General features: G+C 40.7%; 1 protein-coding gene across 8 annotated transcripts in view; it reads left to right on the top strand.

Annotated features, from left to right (window-relative positions):
• KALRN (kalirin RhoGEF kinase) overlaps window positions 1-16,855 on the top strand; it is a gene marked incomplete at its 3' end in the record, with an annotated part of 654,541 nt that overhangs the window by 248,280 nt on the left and 389,406 nt on the right. For all 8 annotated transcript variants that reach the window (XM_082458482.1, XM_082458476.1, XM_082458483.1 and 5 more), the window contains one exon: window positions 1,260-1,382. In XM_082458482.1, the coding sequence (XP_082314608.1) occupies window positions 1,260-1,382 (123 nt within the window). The remainder of the gene's footprint in view (window positions 1-1,259; window positions 1,383-16,855) is intronic.

The following is a 16,855-nucleotide window of genomic DNA, read 5'->3' as shown; positions in this document are numbered from 1 at the left end:
GCAATCCTCTTCTCCAAAGGTTTAACGCGTTTCCTGGCTATATCACTTGACTACTCTGAGCAGAGAATTACAGAAAATCCAAATTAAACCAGCTTGAATAATAAAGAGGATTTCTTGGCTCGGGTACTAAGGAAGTCCAGACACAGTGTGGAGATCAGGCAAGGCTTAATCAGGGCTCTGCTTGTTTCCTGCCATTGTTTTGGCTACACTCTTTCTCTGCCCATTGGCTTCACCCTCAAGCTGCCAGCAGAACGGCTACAGCAATTTGAGGTGCAGGGTCCCAATGACAGTATCAGAGGAAGAGAAGTCATATCTAAACAACTACAGTTCTGTTTTCCCAGAAGCTTGCAGCAAACTTCCCTTTGTGTTTTATTGTACTGAATTGGATAACATTCCTGTTTCTAAGACAATCCCATGGGTCAGGAAATGTCATACACTGATTGGCTTAGATCTGGTGTCCTGAGAAGGGATAACCCTTAGGGTGACCAGGCTTTCCCTTGGAATTGAGGTTCTGGGTAGCTCCCCTAAAAGTGAATGGACCACCTGTGGGAGAGGTGGAAACCTAAATGAAAACCAGGTACAGAGCCATGGGGAGGAAAATGGCTCAGTGCCCACTGTGCTAGGCAGTATTTACTCTACCCTTAAAGTCCTCCGCTTCTGGTTCCTCATGGGTCACAGCAGAAACCCTAGAACTGTGAGGCTGTGGAGTCACAAGAAAAGTTGACTGTGTTCAGAGTCAGTTCAGCAATGTGTGGTCGGGCAGTGTAAGTGGGCTGGGGCATGTTAGGATGTCCTGTGGCTTCCAACAAGTGTCTCTCTCTCCTGCTGGTGCAGTAGGGAGTGGATTAAACCTCCCACTTGGCTCCACTTCACCTGTCCCTAAAGCACGCATTGAGGGGGGCGTGGCTTTTGACGATTTCTAAAAGCTTTTTTTTTTTTTAACATCTTTATTGGAGTATAAAAGGGGAAGTAACTAGGGAAAGTGAGCAGCTTCCTCCCCCTTCTCCTTGGTCCTCTTACTCGTTTTCTCTCTTCCCCTAGGCTCTGCAGGGAAACATGGAGGCTGGTGGCAGGGCCTTCTGCTAAGGGGGAGGGCTCTCCTGGGAAGCCAGGCTGTGGGCCACCCCCCACCCTGAGCACGATGACTGGTCCTCACTGGACCCCAGCAGGAAGGCTGCTTTTCTCCCAGTAGCTCTGAAAGTTCCTTGCTGTTGGACCCATACCCCCCTGATGACTGTGTGCCTTCTTTCCCCCTCTAGATGTTCGACTGGATAAGCCACAACAAGGAGTTATTCCTCCAGAGCCATACAGAGATTGGAGTCAGCTACCAGCACGCCCTCGACCTCCAGACGCAGCACAATCACTTTGCCATGAACTCCATGGTGAGTGCAGAGTGTCTTCTCGGGGGCAGGAGAATAACAAGGGGGATGGGGCCACGGTGGAGAGGGCAGAAACAGACTTCCAAGCCGAGGAGGAATGAGAAACTCTGAACATGCGGCCTCTTTTAGCATTCCATTTGCCAAGATAGGGACGAGTGCAGGACACGTGGTGAGCCGGCTGTTCCCGCAGCAGATTATGGCCTCATTTCTGCCTCTGGACCCTGCTTTACATGGTGAAAGGAACGTGCTGGGGTTGTAGAAGCCATCAGCCCAGTGCAAGACTAGAAAGGAGAGTGCCCAGTTCCACTCCGCTGACTTAACCCACTGGCATGTGTGAGTCACTAAGCTGGGATGAGAGGCACCTCGGGCTGTGGCGTGTTGGAAACGGTTGAGTGAACTGGGCTGCTGAGACTAGAGAAGAGGAGCCTTGCGGGACACACGGTTGCTGCCTTCAGTTATGTGGAGGGCTGCCTTGGAGAGAAGAGGGTGGAATTGTCTTGTGTTGGTCTAGGAGGCAGAACGGTCCAGGGGATGGCAGTTGGAGGGGGAGGCAGCACAGGGCTCAGGAGGTGGGATGTACTGGAAGTTAGTGAGCCCCCCTGGGATGGGGAGACGTCAAGCAGACGCTGAATTCAGAGAGGGATGTTTGCTAGCTGTGTGGCCATAGGAAATTTACCTTCTGTGCTTCCATTTCTTCATCTGTAAAATGGAAATAATAATAGCCACCTTATAGGGTTGTTGTGAGGATTCAATGAGTTAATTGTAAGGTGACTGGAGATGTGCCTGGTGCATAGTCTGTTATCAGTAAATACTGGTATTATGATAATGATGATGCTGGTGATACAGGAATCTAGTCCAGATAACACCTGTGATTCCTCGTAAAACTAACACTTTGGGATAGTAATTTTTCCATGTGGTCTCCCCAAGACTTTGAAATCTTGTCTGCCCCTTGAACCCGCTGTATCTGAAATGTCTGCAGCCTAAGTATGCCTCGACATCTCTCTCTCTCCCCTCTGCCAGCTCTTCCTGCTTGTACTACTGGTACAAAAGAATAGCTCCACCGTTCCCCGTGTATCTGAACTCCAGAGACACCATATCATTTCATCTGGTGATGCTGGGAGGGGGGCGGGGGTTAGAAAAACGTAAACACAGAGGCTCACAGAGGCCAGGAAGGAAGATAATTTCATTTTCTACGGGGTTGTTTTAACAGTGTTATACACTGGACTATGTTATACACAGAAATAATTCTGGCCTCAAGTTTTCAGTGTCTAGTTAGGGAGATAACTCAGACAGTCATGGCACAGCTTGATAAGTGCGGTGATAGAGATGCTGAGTGACCTAAGAAAAGTACAATCTCAGTGGTTCAAAGTAATAGAGGTTCATTTCTTGTTCCTACCGCATGCCCATCACTGGCTGATGGGGGCTGCTCTCCTCGCACTCGCTCGGGGACCCAGACTGAGGGAGCAGCCACTGTCTCAGATGCAGCCAGTGCCTCAGCAGACAGAGCAAGTAGCCAAGCGCACGCTAGCTCTGAAACCGTCCACCTAGAAGTGACGCATTTCACTACCCAACACCAGTCACACGGCCACATCTCACATCGTGGGTGGAGGTAGATGGTCCTACCTCCACATGTTGGGGAGGAGAGAGTGGGTATTTGTGAATAGCCCTAATGATTAGCACAGGGAGCCATCGCAGGATGTAAGGTAGAGAGGTGAACAGCGTGAGATTTGCATGGGAAGGGACCTCTGGCTGCAGAACAGAAGGTTGTGGGACCAGGCAGGGAAAAGATCAATATTGACTGTGTTACCAATTTGGGCCACAGCAGCCTTGTCTTCATCTAAATGCAAAGACTAGTCCAACTAGTCTTCTATAATTATGTCTCATCCCAGGCTCACTTTAGTCACAGAGGAGCAAACCAATTGATCACAGGTGATTAAGAACATGAACTCAAATCTAGTCAGGTTTGATTATCTGTGTGCCTTGTGGATTTCCCCTGGTGAATTTTACAAATTCTGTGCCAGAATCTTCATGTCACCCAACTGCCTGGCCCTAAGGCAGACAAACTCATTTTAATAAGAAGCAAAGACAAACATAATTAGGGAAGTAAGTCTACCATCAAGCCCCTCAAAACAATGAACTACAAAGTTAAATAGAAAGAGCCTTTGGCTTTGAATTATCTGCACCACTGCTCTTCTCTGTTAATATGGATAACTGAGAGTTAATAACACATCAAAAACCTTTCCTCTGACAAATTTACTTCTGAAGTCTCCATTTTCAGGACAAAAAAAATGAAAACGAGGGAGGAAATTTACTGAAGGGAAGCATCTTCTGGAGCTGGGAGGGAGGAAGAGGAGGTTTAATATACGACAGCCAATTAGCATGTGCCAGCCATCTCTAGTCTCCCATTGCCGTGAGTGCCTGCAGCACTCGGAGGCCTGTTTAGCCTGATTAGGCTGGCTCTCCTCTCTGGCTGCAGGGCAGGGGAAGGGAAATCCCAGGGTTGTTTGATCAAATTGGCTGAACTGGTGCGTCATAAACACCGCAGGTGCTTTTGTTAACTGGGAGGTTTACAGGTTTCTTATTAAAAGGGACTTCCCCTAAGACGGATGTCAGCAACCCAAGGAGGTGAATAGAGGGAATTACAGACACCTTTTCTCTGGCCTGAGTGATGGATGTTGCTGCCAAGAAACAGATGAATTTAAGCAGCTACTGCTGGAGCCCAGTGACTGTAGGAATGATCAGTTACTCAGGGGAAGTGGGAATGTGGATTGTTTTGTAAGTTCACTGAGGCATTTCCTTTGCGGTTCTTGGAAAAGAACCTATACATATGCCCACACATCTGTCCATGTAAAGGTACATGCAGCGTACTTTGTTTCAGGCTACAGGTGAGTTCTTTGCTACTGAATCCTGTTTTATCAGTGAAATAGGCCAGTGATCCCTTACCTTTTGGGGAGGTCACAGACCCCTTTGAAATCTAATGAAAGTTGTGGGTCTTCTCTCCAGAGAAATGTATGTGGACAACTTTTTTTAGGCATTTTCAGGGGATTCAAGGGAATCCTAAAGCCTATCGATCACCCTCCCCAATATAAGATCCCAAGAACCTCATGACTTCTTTCTTCATTCATTCCACAAATAATTAAGGATTAGACATTGTGCTGGATGTTGGGCATATAGTGGTGAACAAAATGGTCTGTCCATGGAGGTTCCAGTGGAGAGACAGGTGATATTATGTAATCTCATAAGTAAATATATAAATACAAATCAATAAGTCTCGTGTTGGAAGAGTAAGCGCTGCTACGATGGAGGATGACAAAAGGGGCTCCATTTAAATGAGGGGAGGTCAGGTATATTTTTCAATTAATAATCAGTATTGACTTAATGCTTATTGTTCATTCATTGATAGTAATTAATGGTCTGTGAGTTAACTCTATAAAGTACCAATTCTTCTTTATAATTTAAAGAACCCCTAGGTATACTGTTTGGTAAATGAAGATGATCTAGTTATATAATTTATCTGTTTTTTAAGTTTTGTTTTCATATGTCTAGTTTTATATACCAGTTAAAGACCTGACCCCAGCTGAGGTGACCATTACTGAGAAATAATTGCATATCATTAAATCGTGGAAGCAAAATCAGAAATTTCCTAAATTTTGTCTGTGAATTGGTACCAATAAAGGCTATCAATTATTAACATGTGGAGAGTGTGGGAGTATAATGCCCCACTGAGTATGGTACGTGAGCAACTCTGCAAGAAAAAGGTTAAAATTGGTTGATCTTTGGCTTTTTTTTTTTTTTTAATTTTTTTTTTAAATTTATTTATTTATTTTTGGCTGCGTTGGGTCTTTGTTGCTGCGCACGGGCTTTCTCTGGTTGCGGTGAGCGGGGGCTACTCTTCGTTGCAGTGTGCGGGCTTCTCATTGCGGTGGCTTTTCTTGTTGCGGAGCACGGGCTCTAGGCGCGCGGGCCTCAGTAGTTGTGGCACATGGGCTCAGTAGTTGTGACTCGCAGGCTCTAGAGCACAAGCTCAGTAGTTGTGGCGCACGGGCTTAGTTGCTCCGCGGCATGTGGGATCTTCCCGGACCAGGGCTCGAACCCGTGTCCCCTGCATTGGCAGGCGGATTCTTAACCACTGCGCCACCAGGGAAGTCCGATCTTTGGCTTTTTGTTATACATTTTTTTTTGCAGTTTCCACTGGGTAATCCTATTCTTTTGATCTTTAATAATAATAATAATAACCCACCTACTAAACCCAGTAGGAAGATACTCTCTGGCTTCTTACAGTGCCTCATAAAGCCAGGTTTCCTGAGCTCTCTGGGGCCCTCCTTTTTCTTAATTTCGCCTTCTGTTGTGAAAGGCTTTCTCACAAATTCTCCTTCCCCTGAATGTGGCCTCCTCCTCTGATGGGAGTGTGGGCAGATGGAAGTAGGGTCGGGTTGTACTGTAATACGCAACAGAACAATCAGGTAGCCATCTGTGCTCTAGTTCCTCATGAAAAAGACACTCACAGGAGTACATACAAACATAACACAGTCTTATTTACAATTTTAATTAGCCGGTTCTTTGGGAAAAATAAATTGCTAATGGTTTCTGTCTAGAGTTTTAAAATATGAAGTGATATTCATTTTCTATTGTTACGACTGTGAGGACTCACATTAGTGATAACCATGTGCAGCTGGACAGTAGGAAGCCTTTCTGCTGCGGCATGTTGATAGCTGCTTTAATCCTATTAATTTGCTCACCAGAGGCACATACTGCCACTTGATGGTGTGCAAATCAGACCAATTGCAGCAAAGCCTGTGGTGCTCTCTTTGTTTTGAGGGAAAGTTACAAATGGTAGCACCAAGGAAAAATCAGATCTGGTGCAAGAGAGGTAAAGATTCTGAGCAGGGTTCCTGACCCCAATTTGAGAAGCCTTGCTCTGGGGTCCTCTGTCATCTTTGATTCTCAGCAGCCCCAAACCATGATTCCGCAAGTAATTCCCTACCCCTAAACAGACAGCACTTCCTATGATGAAGTGACCCCACTTCCATCGCCCACACTCCCATCAGAGCAGGAGGCCACACTCAGGGGAGGGAGAATTTGTGAGAAAGCCTTTCACAACAGAAGGCAGAATTAAGAAAAAGGAGGGCCCCAGAGAGCTCAGGTTTTGGGGAACACACACGCGCACGCACACACACACACACACACACATACACACACACACAGGCACACACACTATTGTGATGTTTAATAACCAGGATTTGACCCTGTCATAGCCACAAAGTCTCTTAGTACACATAAAACCTGTTGAAAAAGAGAAGAGTCTCAGCTTGTATGCATTAGTCTTTTTAGTACAATTTTTTTTTCAAAGAATCTTGTAGTAGACTTGCTAAAAATGTAGATTTCTTTTTGGCTTCCACCCCAGTCCTAGAAAATCATAATCTCTGGGGGATGAGGCCCCCAAACCTCCATTTTTTAACAAGTTTCATGGGTGATTTATGTACGTATTAAAATTAGAGAACTGTTGTTCTGTGGAGATGTATATGTATTTATAAAATAGTCACGCCCTAAAATAAAGCATTACAGGTTCTGAAAGAGAGTCCACTTCTAGTATGACAGCATGAGGCACTTTGCAAACCTACTCTCCAGTGAAACTGGTAGACATTATTTTAAAAGAACCATTTAAAGTCTCTAGAAATGGTCCTAAGTGTACACAGCAAATGAAGAAACATTCAAGAAAATTTACTAAAACTTGGTAAGAACAGTGAATCTGTGGTATTTGAACCAGGACCCTCTTTCCTCCCACCTCCCAGCTCAACGAAATGGAAATGCTACTCCAGACTAGTGCAACCAAGAACACAGGGTCTCCTTTGCCCCCAGCTCCCAAATGAAGGACTGTCTTCCCAGATAGGACATTTCATATCCTGGTCCAAGCTACCTGTTGCTGAAATTAAGTTCTAGGTGAGTATGGCCAAGAGGTGGGGACTCCTTCTTCTGCCTAGCCCCCACTCATGGAGCAGAGGCTATACCATGGGCACAACACTGCTGAGAAATAGTGTTGCCTGGGAGTAGAAACAAACTATAAAACAGAGAGCCCCAAATCTTGTCCCAAAGCAACTGCATTTATTTGCAATAGAGAGTAGAGAAGTTCAAGCCAATAGCACTCTCAAAAATGCCCTTAGGGAAGTTATGGTGAGAGGCAACTGGGAGAAGATTTCTAGAGTCACTGGAGATATGGATAAATAGTAGGCAGGCTGGTTTGCCAGAGAGAAAGAGACTTCCTGGGGCCAGAACAAATCTTAAGTAGTGACCTCAGGAACTGTCCCTTCAAAGGAGCTTGGATTTGATTGGATAGATCTGTGAAGCAGATCTATATTTATACCCCAGGATATTGTTGAAAGCAATAGAGTAATGAGCTGGAAATTAGTGGAACAGCTGGGTGTGGTCAGGGAAAGAGAACGTTAAAGAGAGGACTGCGAAGACCAGTGTCATCCCAGGGTGACTGTGGGCATACCCAAGGCTGCATCCTCTGAGGAGCAACATCAGAGGTTTCCCACTAAAATAATCCAGCCAGTCACTAAACAAATAAGCAGGTAAATAACAATAACAAGCCCCAGAAGTGTGGGAATCAGTACCCAGAGATGCTACAATGTATTATCTAAATGTCCAGGTTCCAGCAAAAAATTATGAGCTATGAAAAGAAACAGAAATGTATGATGGGGGGGTGGGGTGAGGGGAACAAATGGATAAAAAGCACACACTGGAAAAAGCAAGAAACAGAAAATGCCTGTGAGAGTGACCAGATAACAGATTTAACAAAGATTTCAAAGTAGCCATTATAAATATGTTTTTTTTTTAAAAACCAAAAACTGAAGGAAACTATAATTGAAGAAGTAAAAGTAGGTATTATGATATCATCTCACCAAACAGAGAATATCAATAAAGAGATAGATTTTATTTTGAAAAGTACCAAAAGGAAGTTCTGGAGTTGGAAAATACAATCACTGAAATGAAAAATTCACTAGAGGAGGTCAACAATAAGTGAATTGGAAGAAGAACCTTGAAGATAGAGCAATAGAAATTATGCAATCTGAAGAACAGAAAGAAAAAAGAATGAGGAAATGTGAACAGAGCCTCAGAAAAATGCAGGACATCATCAAATGTACCATCATATGCATAATGGGAGTACTAGAATGAGAGAAGAGAGAAAGGAACATTTTTTTAAAATTATAGCTGAAATCTTCCCAAATATTGAAAAATAATCTACATAGCCAGGAAACTCAAGGAACTCCAAGTAGGATAAAGGAAAGAGATCCACAAACAGATTCATCATAGTGAAAATACTGAAACCTAAAGATAGGGAGAAAATCCTGAAAGCAGCAAGAGAGAAAGGAGTTGTCACAGGGGAATCCCAATAAGAATAATAACTGATTCCTCATCAGAAACAATGGAGCCCAGAAGGAAGTAGAATAACATATTCAAAGTGCTTAACAGAAAAAAACTGTCAACCAAGAATCCCATATTCAGCAAAGCTATCTTTCAAAAATGAAAGTGAAAAAAAGATATTTCCACATAATCAAATACTGAAGAAATTTGTTGCTAGCAGACACGCCTTATGAGAAACAATAAAGGAAGTTCTTTATGATGAAAGCGAGTGACCCCAGACTCGCTCTTTTGAATCTGTACGAAAAAGACAGAGAGCACTGGGAAAGGTAATTACATAACTATAAAAGACAGCATAGGTGCAAATTTCTTCTTCTTTCTTCTCATCACTGATTTAAAAATCCATTGTATAAAATAATATGTATACATTGTACTGCTGAGCTTATAACATATAGAAACGTAACATATTTTCCAGTGACAGCACAAAGGAGGTAAGAGTAAAGCTGTATAGGGCTAAGGAAGTTACTCCAGATGGTAACTTGAATGCACAGGGACAGAAGAAAACATCCAGAAATGATAAATAAGGAGGTGAATATAACAAGAGCTATAAACTTATATTTACTCTGCTTTCTTCTCTCAGCTTCTTCAAAATACATAAAATTATAAAAAGTGATACAATCTAATGCTGGGTTTATAACATTTATAAATGTAATATGTATAATAACATCACAAAAAGAGGGGAAAGGGCTCACTCCCTCTTGCGAGAGCACCAGAATCACAACTAACCGCTGAACAATCATCAACAGGAAGACACTGGAACTCACCGAAAAAGATACCCCACATCCACAGACAAAGGAGAAGCCACAATGAGATGGTCGGAGGAGTAAAATCACAATAAAATCAAATCCCATAACTGCTGGGTAGGTGACTCACAAACTGGAGAACAGTGTTACCACAGAAGTCCACCCACTGGAGTGAAGGTTCTGAGTCCCATGTCAGACTTCCCAACCTGTGGGTCCAGCAACGGGAGGAGGAATTCCTAGAGAATCAGACTTTGAAGGCTAGCGGGATTTGATTGCAGGACTTTGACAGGACTGGAGGAAACAGAGACTCCAGTCTTGGAGGGCACACACAAAGTAGTGTGTGCATCAGGACCCAGGGGAAGGAGCAGTGACCCTGTAGCAGACCGAACCAGACCTACCTGATAGTGTTGGAGGGTCTCCTGCAGAGGTGGGGAGTGGCTGTGTTTCACTGTGAGGACAAAGACACTGGCAGCAGACGTTCTGGGATGTACTCCTTGGTGTGAGCCCTCCCAGAGTCCACCATTAGCCCCACCAAAGAGCCTGGGTAGGCTCCAGTGTTGGGTCGCCTCAGGCCAAACAACCAACAGGGAGGGAACCCAGCCCCACCCATCAGCAGACAGGAGGATTAAAGTTTTACTGAGCTCTGTCCACCAGAGCAGCAGCCAGCTCTACCCACCACCAGTCCCTCCCATCAGGAAACTTGCAGAAACCTCTTAGATAGCCTCATCCACCAGAGGGCAGACAGCAGAAGCAAGAAGAACTACAATCCTGCAGGCTGTGGGAAAAAAAACCCACATTCACAGAAAGATAGACAAGATGAAAAGGCAGAGGGCTATGTACCAGATGAAGAAACCAGATAAAACCCCAGAAAAACAACTAAATGAAGTGGAGATAGGCAACCTTCCAGAAAAATAATTCAGAATAATGATAGTGAAGATGATCCAGGACCTCGGAAAAACAATGGAGGCAAAGATCGAGAAGATGCAAGAAATGTTTAACAAAGACCTAGAAGAATTAAGGAACAAACAAACAGAGATGAACAATACAATAACTGAAATGAAAAATACACTAGAAGGAATCAATAGCAGAATAACTGAGGCAGAAGAATGGATAAGTGACCTGGAAGACAGAATGGTGGAATTCACTGCCACAGAACAGAATAAAGAAAAAGGAATGAAAAGAAATGAGGACACCTTAAGAGACTTCTGGGACAACATTAAACACAACAACATTCACATTATAGGGGTCCCTGAAGGAGAAGAGAGAGAGAAAGGACCAGAGAAAATATCTGCAGAGATTATAGTCGAAAACTTCCCTAACATGGGAAAGGAAATAGCCACCCAAGTCCAGGAAGCGCAGCAAGTCCCATACAGGATAAACCCAAGGAGAAACACGCCAAGACACATAGTAATCAAATTGGCAAAAATTAAAGACAAAGAAAAATTATTGAAAGCAGCAAGGGAAAAATGAAAACTAACATACAGGGGAACTCCCATAAGGTTAACAGCTGATTTCTCAGCAGAAACTCTACAAGCTAGAAGGGAGTGGCATGATATACTTAAAGTGATGAAAGGGAAGAACCTACAACCAAGATTACTCTACCTGGCAAGGATCTCATTCAGTTTCAATGGAGAAATCAAAAGCTTTACAGACAAGCAAAAGCTAAGAGAATTCAGCACCACCAAACCAGCTCTACAACAAATGCTAAAGGAACTTCTCTAAGTGGGAAACACAAGAGAAGAAAAGGACCTACAAAAACGAACCCAAAACAATTAAGAAAATGTTCACAGGAACATACATATGGATAATTACCTTAAACGTGAATGGATTAAATGCTCCAACCAAAAGACACAGGCTTGCTGAATGGATACAAAAACAAGACCCATATATATGCTGTCTACAAGAGACCCACTTTAGACCTAGGGACACATACTGACTGAAAGTGAGGGGATGGAAAAAGATATTCCATGCAAATGGAAATCAAAAGAAAGCTGGAGTAGCTATACTCATATCAGATAAAATAGACTTTAAAATAAAGAACGTTACAAGAGACAAGGAAGGACACTAGATAATGATCAAGGGATCAATCCAAGAAGAAGATATAACAATTATAAATATATATGCACTCAACATAGGAGCACCTCAATACATAAGGCAACTGCTAACAGCTATAAAAGAGGAAATCGACAGTAACACAATAATAGTGGGGGACTTTAATGCCTCACTTACACCAATGGACAGATCATCCAAAATGAAAATAAATAAGGAAACAGAAGCTTTAAATGATACAATAGACCAGATAGATTTAATTGATATTTATAGGACATTCCATCCAAAAAGAGCAGATTACACTTTCTTCTCAAGTGTGCTCGGAACATTCTCCAGGATAGATCACATCTTGGGTCACAAATCAAGCCTCAGTAAATTTAAGAAAACTGAAATCACATCAAGCATCTTTTCTGACCACAACGCTATGAGATTAGAAATGAATTACAGGGAAAAAAACGTAAAAAACAAAAACACATGGAGGCTAAACAATACGTTACTAAATAACCAAGCGATCACTGAAGAAATCAAAGAGGAAATCAAAAAATACCTAGAGACAAAGGACAATGAAAACACGACGATCCAAAACCTATGGGATGCAGCAAAAGCAATTCTAAGAGGGAATTTTATAGCTATACAAGCCTACCTCAAGAAACAAGAAAAATCTCAAGTAAACAATCTAACCTTACACCTAAAGGAACTAGAGAAAGAAGAACAAACAAAACCCAAAGTTGGCAGAAGGAAAGAAATCATAAAGATCAGATCAGAAGTAAATGAAATAGAAACAAAGAAAACAATAGCCAAAATCAATAAAACTAAAAGCTGATTCTTTGAGAAGATAAACAAAATTGATAAACCATTAGCCAGACTCATCAAGAAAAAGAGGAAGAGGACTCAAATCAATAAAATCAGAAATGAAAAAGGAGACGTTACAACGGACACCGCAGAAATACAAAGCGTCCTAAGAGACTACTACAAGCAACTCTATGCCAATAAAATGGACAACCTGGAAGAAATGGACAAATTCTTAGAAAGGTATAACCTTCCAAGACTGAACCAGGAAGAAATAGAAAATATGAACAGACCAATCACAAGTAATGAAATTGCAACTGTGATTAAAAATCTTCCAACAAACAAAAGTCCAGGACCAGATGGCTTCACAGGTGAATTCTATCAAACATTTAGAGAAGAGCTAACACCCATCCTTCTCAAACTCTTCCCAAAAAATTGCAGGGGAAGGAACACTCCCAAACTCGTTCTATGAGGCCGCCATCACCCTGTTACCAAAACCAGACAAAGATAACTACAAAAAAAGAAACTTACAGACCAATATCACTGATGAATATAGATGCAAAAATCCTCAACAAAATACTAGCAAACAGAATCCAATCCAACAACACATTAAAAGGATCATACACCATGATCAAGTGGGATTTATCCCAGGGATGCAAGGATTCTTCAATATACATAAATCAATCAATGTGATACACCATATTAACAAATTGAAGAAGAAAAACCATATGATCATCTCAATAGATGCAGAAAAAGCTTTTGACAAAATTCAACACCCATTTATGATAAACACTCTCCAGAAAGTGGGCATAGAGGGAAGCTACCTCAACATAATAAAGGCCATATATGACAAACCCACAGCAAACATCATTCTCAATGGTGAAAAACTGAAAGCATTTCCTCTAAGATCAGGAACAAGACAAGGATGTCCACTCTCACCACTATTATTCAACATAGTTTTGGAAGTCCTAGCCACGGCAATCAGAGAAGAAAAAGAAATAAAAGGAATACAAATTGGAAACGAAGAAGTCAAACTGTCACTGTTTGCAGATGACATGATACTATACATAGAAAATCCTAAAGATGCCACCAGAAAACTACTAGAGCTATTCAATGAATTTGGTAAAGTTGCAGGATACAAAATTAATGCACAGAAATCTCTTGCATTCCTATACACTAATGATGAAAAATCTGAAAGAAAAATTATGGAAACACTCCCATTTACCACTGCAACAAAAAGAATAAACCTACCTAGGGAGACAAAAGACCTGTATGCAGAAAACCATAAGACACTGATGAAAGAAATGAAAGATGATACCAACAGATGGAGAGATATACCATGTTCTTGGATTGGAAGAATCAACATTGTGAAAATGACTATACTACCCAAAGCAATCTACAGATTCAATGCAATCCCTATCAAATTACCAATGGCATTTTTTACGGAACTAGAACAAATCATCTTAAAATTTGTATGGAGACACAAAAGACCCCGAATAGCCAAAGCAGCCTTGAAGGAAAAAAATGGAGCTAGAGGAATCAGACTCCCTGACTTCAGACTATACTACAAAGTTACAGTAATGAGGACAATATGGTACTGGCACAAAAACAGAAACATAGATCAATGGAACAAGGTAGGAAGCCCAGACATAAACCCACGCACCTATGGTCAACTAATCTATGACAAAGGAGGCAAAGATACGCAATGGAGAAAAGACAGTCTCTTCAATAAGTGGTGCTGGGAAAACTGGACAGCTACATGTAAAAGAATGAAATTAGAACACTCCCTAACACCATATACAAAAATAAACTCAAAATGGATTAGAGACCTAAATGTAAGACCGGACACTATGCAATTCTCAGAGGAAAACATAGGAAGAACACTCTTTGACATAAATCACAGCAAGATCTTTTTTGTTCCACCTCCTAGAGTAATGGAAATAAAAACAAAAATAAACAAATGGGACCTAATGAAACTTCAAAACTTTTGCACAGCAAAGGAAACCATAAACAAGACGAAAAGGCAACCCTCAGAATGGGAGAAAATATTTGCAAACAAATCAATGGCCAAAGGATTAATCTGCAAAATATATAAACAGCTCATGCAGCTCAATATTAAAGAAACAAACAACCCAATCCAAAAATGGGCAGAAGACCTAAATAGACATTTCTCCAAAGAAGACATACAGATGGCCAAGAAGCACATGAAAAGCTGCTCAACATCACTAATTATTAGAGAACTGCAAATCAAAACTACAATGAGGTATCACCTCACACCAGTTAGAATGGGCATCATCAGAAAACTACAAACAACAAATGCTGGAGAGGGTGTGGAGAAAAGGGAACCCTCTTGCACTGTTGGTGGGAATGTAAGTTGATACAGCCACTATGGAGAACAGTATGGAGGTTCCTTAAAAAACTAAAAAAGAATTACCATATGACCCAGCAATCCCACTACTGGGCATATACCCAGAGAAAACCGTAATTCAAAAAGACACATGCACCCCAATGTTCATTGCAGCACTATTTACAATAGCCAGGACATGGAAGCAACCTAAATGCCCATTGACAGACGAATGGATAAAGAAGTTGTGGTACATATATACAATGGAATATTACTCAGCCATAAAAAGCAACGAAATTGAGTCATTTGTAGAGACGTGGATGGATCTAGAGACTGTCATACAGAGTGAAGTAAGTCAGAAAGAGAAAAACAAATATCGTATATTAACGCATATATGTGGAACCTAGAAAAATGGTACAGATGAACCAGTTTGCAAGGCAGAAATATAGAGACATAGATGCAGAGAACAAACATATGGACACCAAGGGAGGAAAGTGGCAGAGGTGGTGGTGGTGGTGTGATGAATTGGGAGGTTGGGATTGACATATATACACTAATATGTATAAAATGGATAACTAATAAGAACCTGCTGTTTAAAAAAATAAGTAAAATAAAATTCAAAAAAAAAAAAGAAAAGAGGGGAAAGGGAATAAAGCTATACAGGAGTGACATTTTAATATCTCAGTGGAATTAAGTTAGTATGCCTCTGAAGCTGATTCTCATAAGTTAAGATATTCATGTTAAACCCTAGAACAACAGCTAAGAAAATAACAAAAAAATAATAGAGAAAAAAGTTAGCAAAGATATTAAAATACTACATTATAACATATTCACTTAATACAAAAGAAAGCACTATAGAAAGAACAGAGGTATAAAGACAGACATTTGACATATAGAAAAAGTAAAATGGCCGGCATAAATCCAACTATATCAATAATTACATTAAATGTGAAAAGGTTAAACAGTCTAATCAAAGGTAGAAATTGTCAAATGGATTTAAAAAAAAAAAGATCCAACAATTTATTGTCTATAGGAGAAACACTTTAGATTCAAGATTATGATAGATTGAAAGTAAAAGGATGGAAACAGATGTATTGTGAAAACAGCAATCATAAGAAAACCTAGAGTGACTACACTAATAACAGACTTTTAAATAGACTTCAAAACAAAACAAACCAAAACAAAAATGTTACTGGAGAAAATGGGGAACATTTTGTAATGATGGAAGAGTTACTCCATCAGGAAGATATAAAAATTATAAGCATATGTACCTAACAATGTAACACCAAAATAAATGAAGCAAAAACTGACAAAAATGATGAGAGAAATACAATTCAAAAATAATAGAGACTTTCATACCCCACTTTTAATAATAGTTAGAACAGCTAAGCAGAAGATCAATAAGAATGTAGAAGACTTGAATGAAGAAATAGACTATAAACCAAATCAACCTATAGAACACTCCACCCAGCAACAGCAGACTATACATTCTTCTCAAGGGCACATGAAACATTGCCCAGAATAGACCATATATTGGCAATAAAAGAAATCTTAATAAATAAAAGGGATAAAAATAATATAAAATACGTTCTCTGACCACAATGGAATGAAATTAGAAATCAGCAACAGAAAGAAATTTGGGGAATTCACAAATATGTGGAAATTAAATAACACTCTCTTAAATATACAGTGGATCAAAGAAGTAATAAAAAGGGAAATTAGAAAATACCTTAAAATGAATGAAAATGAAGACACAGCATATCAAAACTTATAGGCTGCAGCTAAAGCCATGCTTGGAGAGAAATTTATGGCTGTAACTACCTGTAGTAAAAAAAAAAGAAAAAAATCTAAATTAATATCCTAAACTTCCACCTTAAGGCACTAGAAAAAGAAGAGCAAACTAAGCCTAAAACAAACAGAAGGAAGGAAGTAATAAAGATTAGAGTGAAAATTAATGAAATAGAGAAGAAAAAAACAGTAGAAAAAAATCAGTGAAACCAAAAGCTGGTTCTTTGAAAAGATCAACAAAATTGACAAACCTTTAGCTAGAATAACCAAGAAAAAAAATTACTGGCATCAGAAATGAAAGAGGGGATATTACTACCAACCTTACAGAAACAAAAAGGATT

The sequence above is a fragment of the Balaenoptera physalus genome (genome assembly GCF_965194825.1).
Source record: "Balaenoptera physalus genome assembly, chromosome: 4".
Lineage (NCBI taxonomy): Eukaryota > Metazoa > Chordata > Mammalia > Artiodactyla > Balaenopteridae > Balaenoptera > Balaenoptera physalus.
Note: the sequence above shows the minus strand (reverse complement) of the source record. Positions and strands in the feature narration are given on the sequence as shown.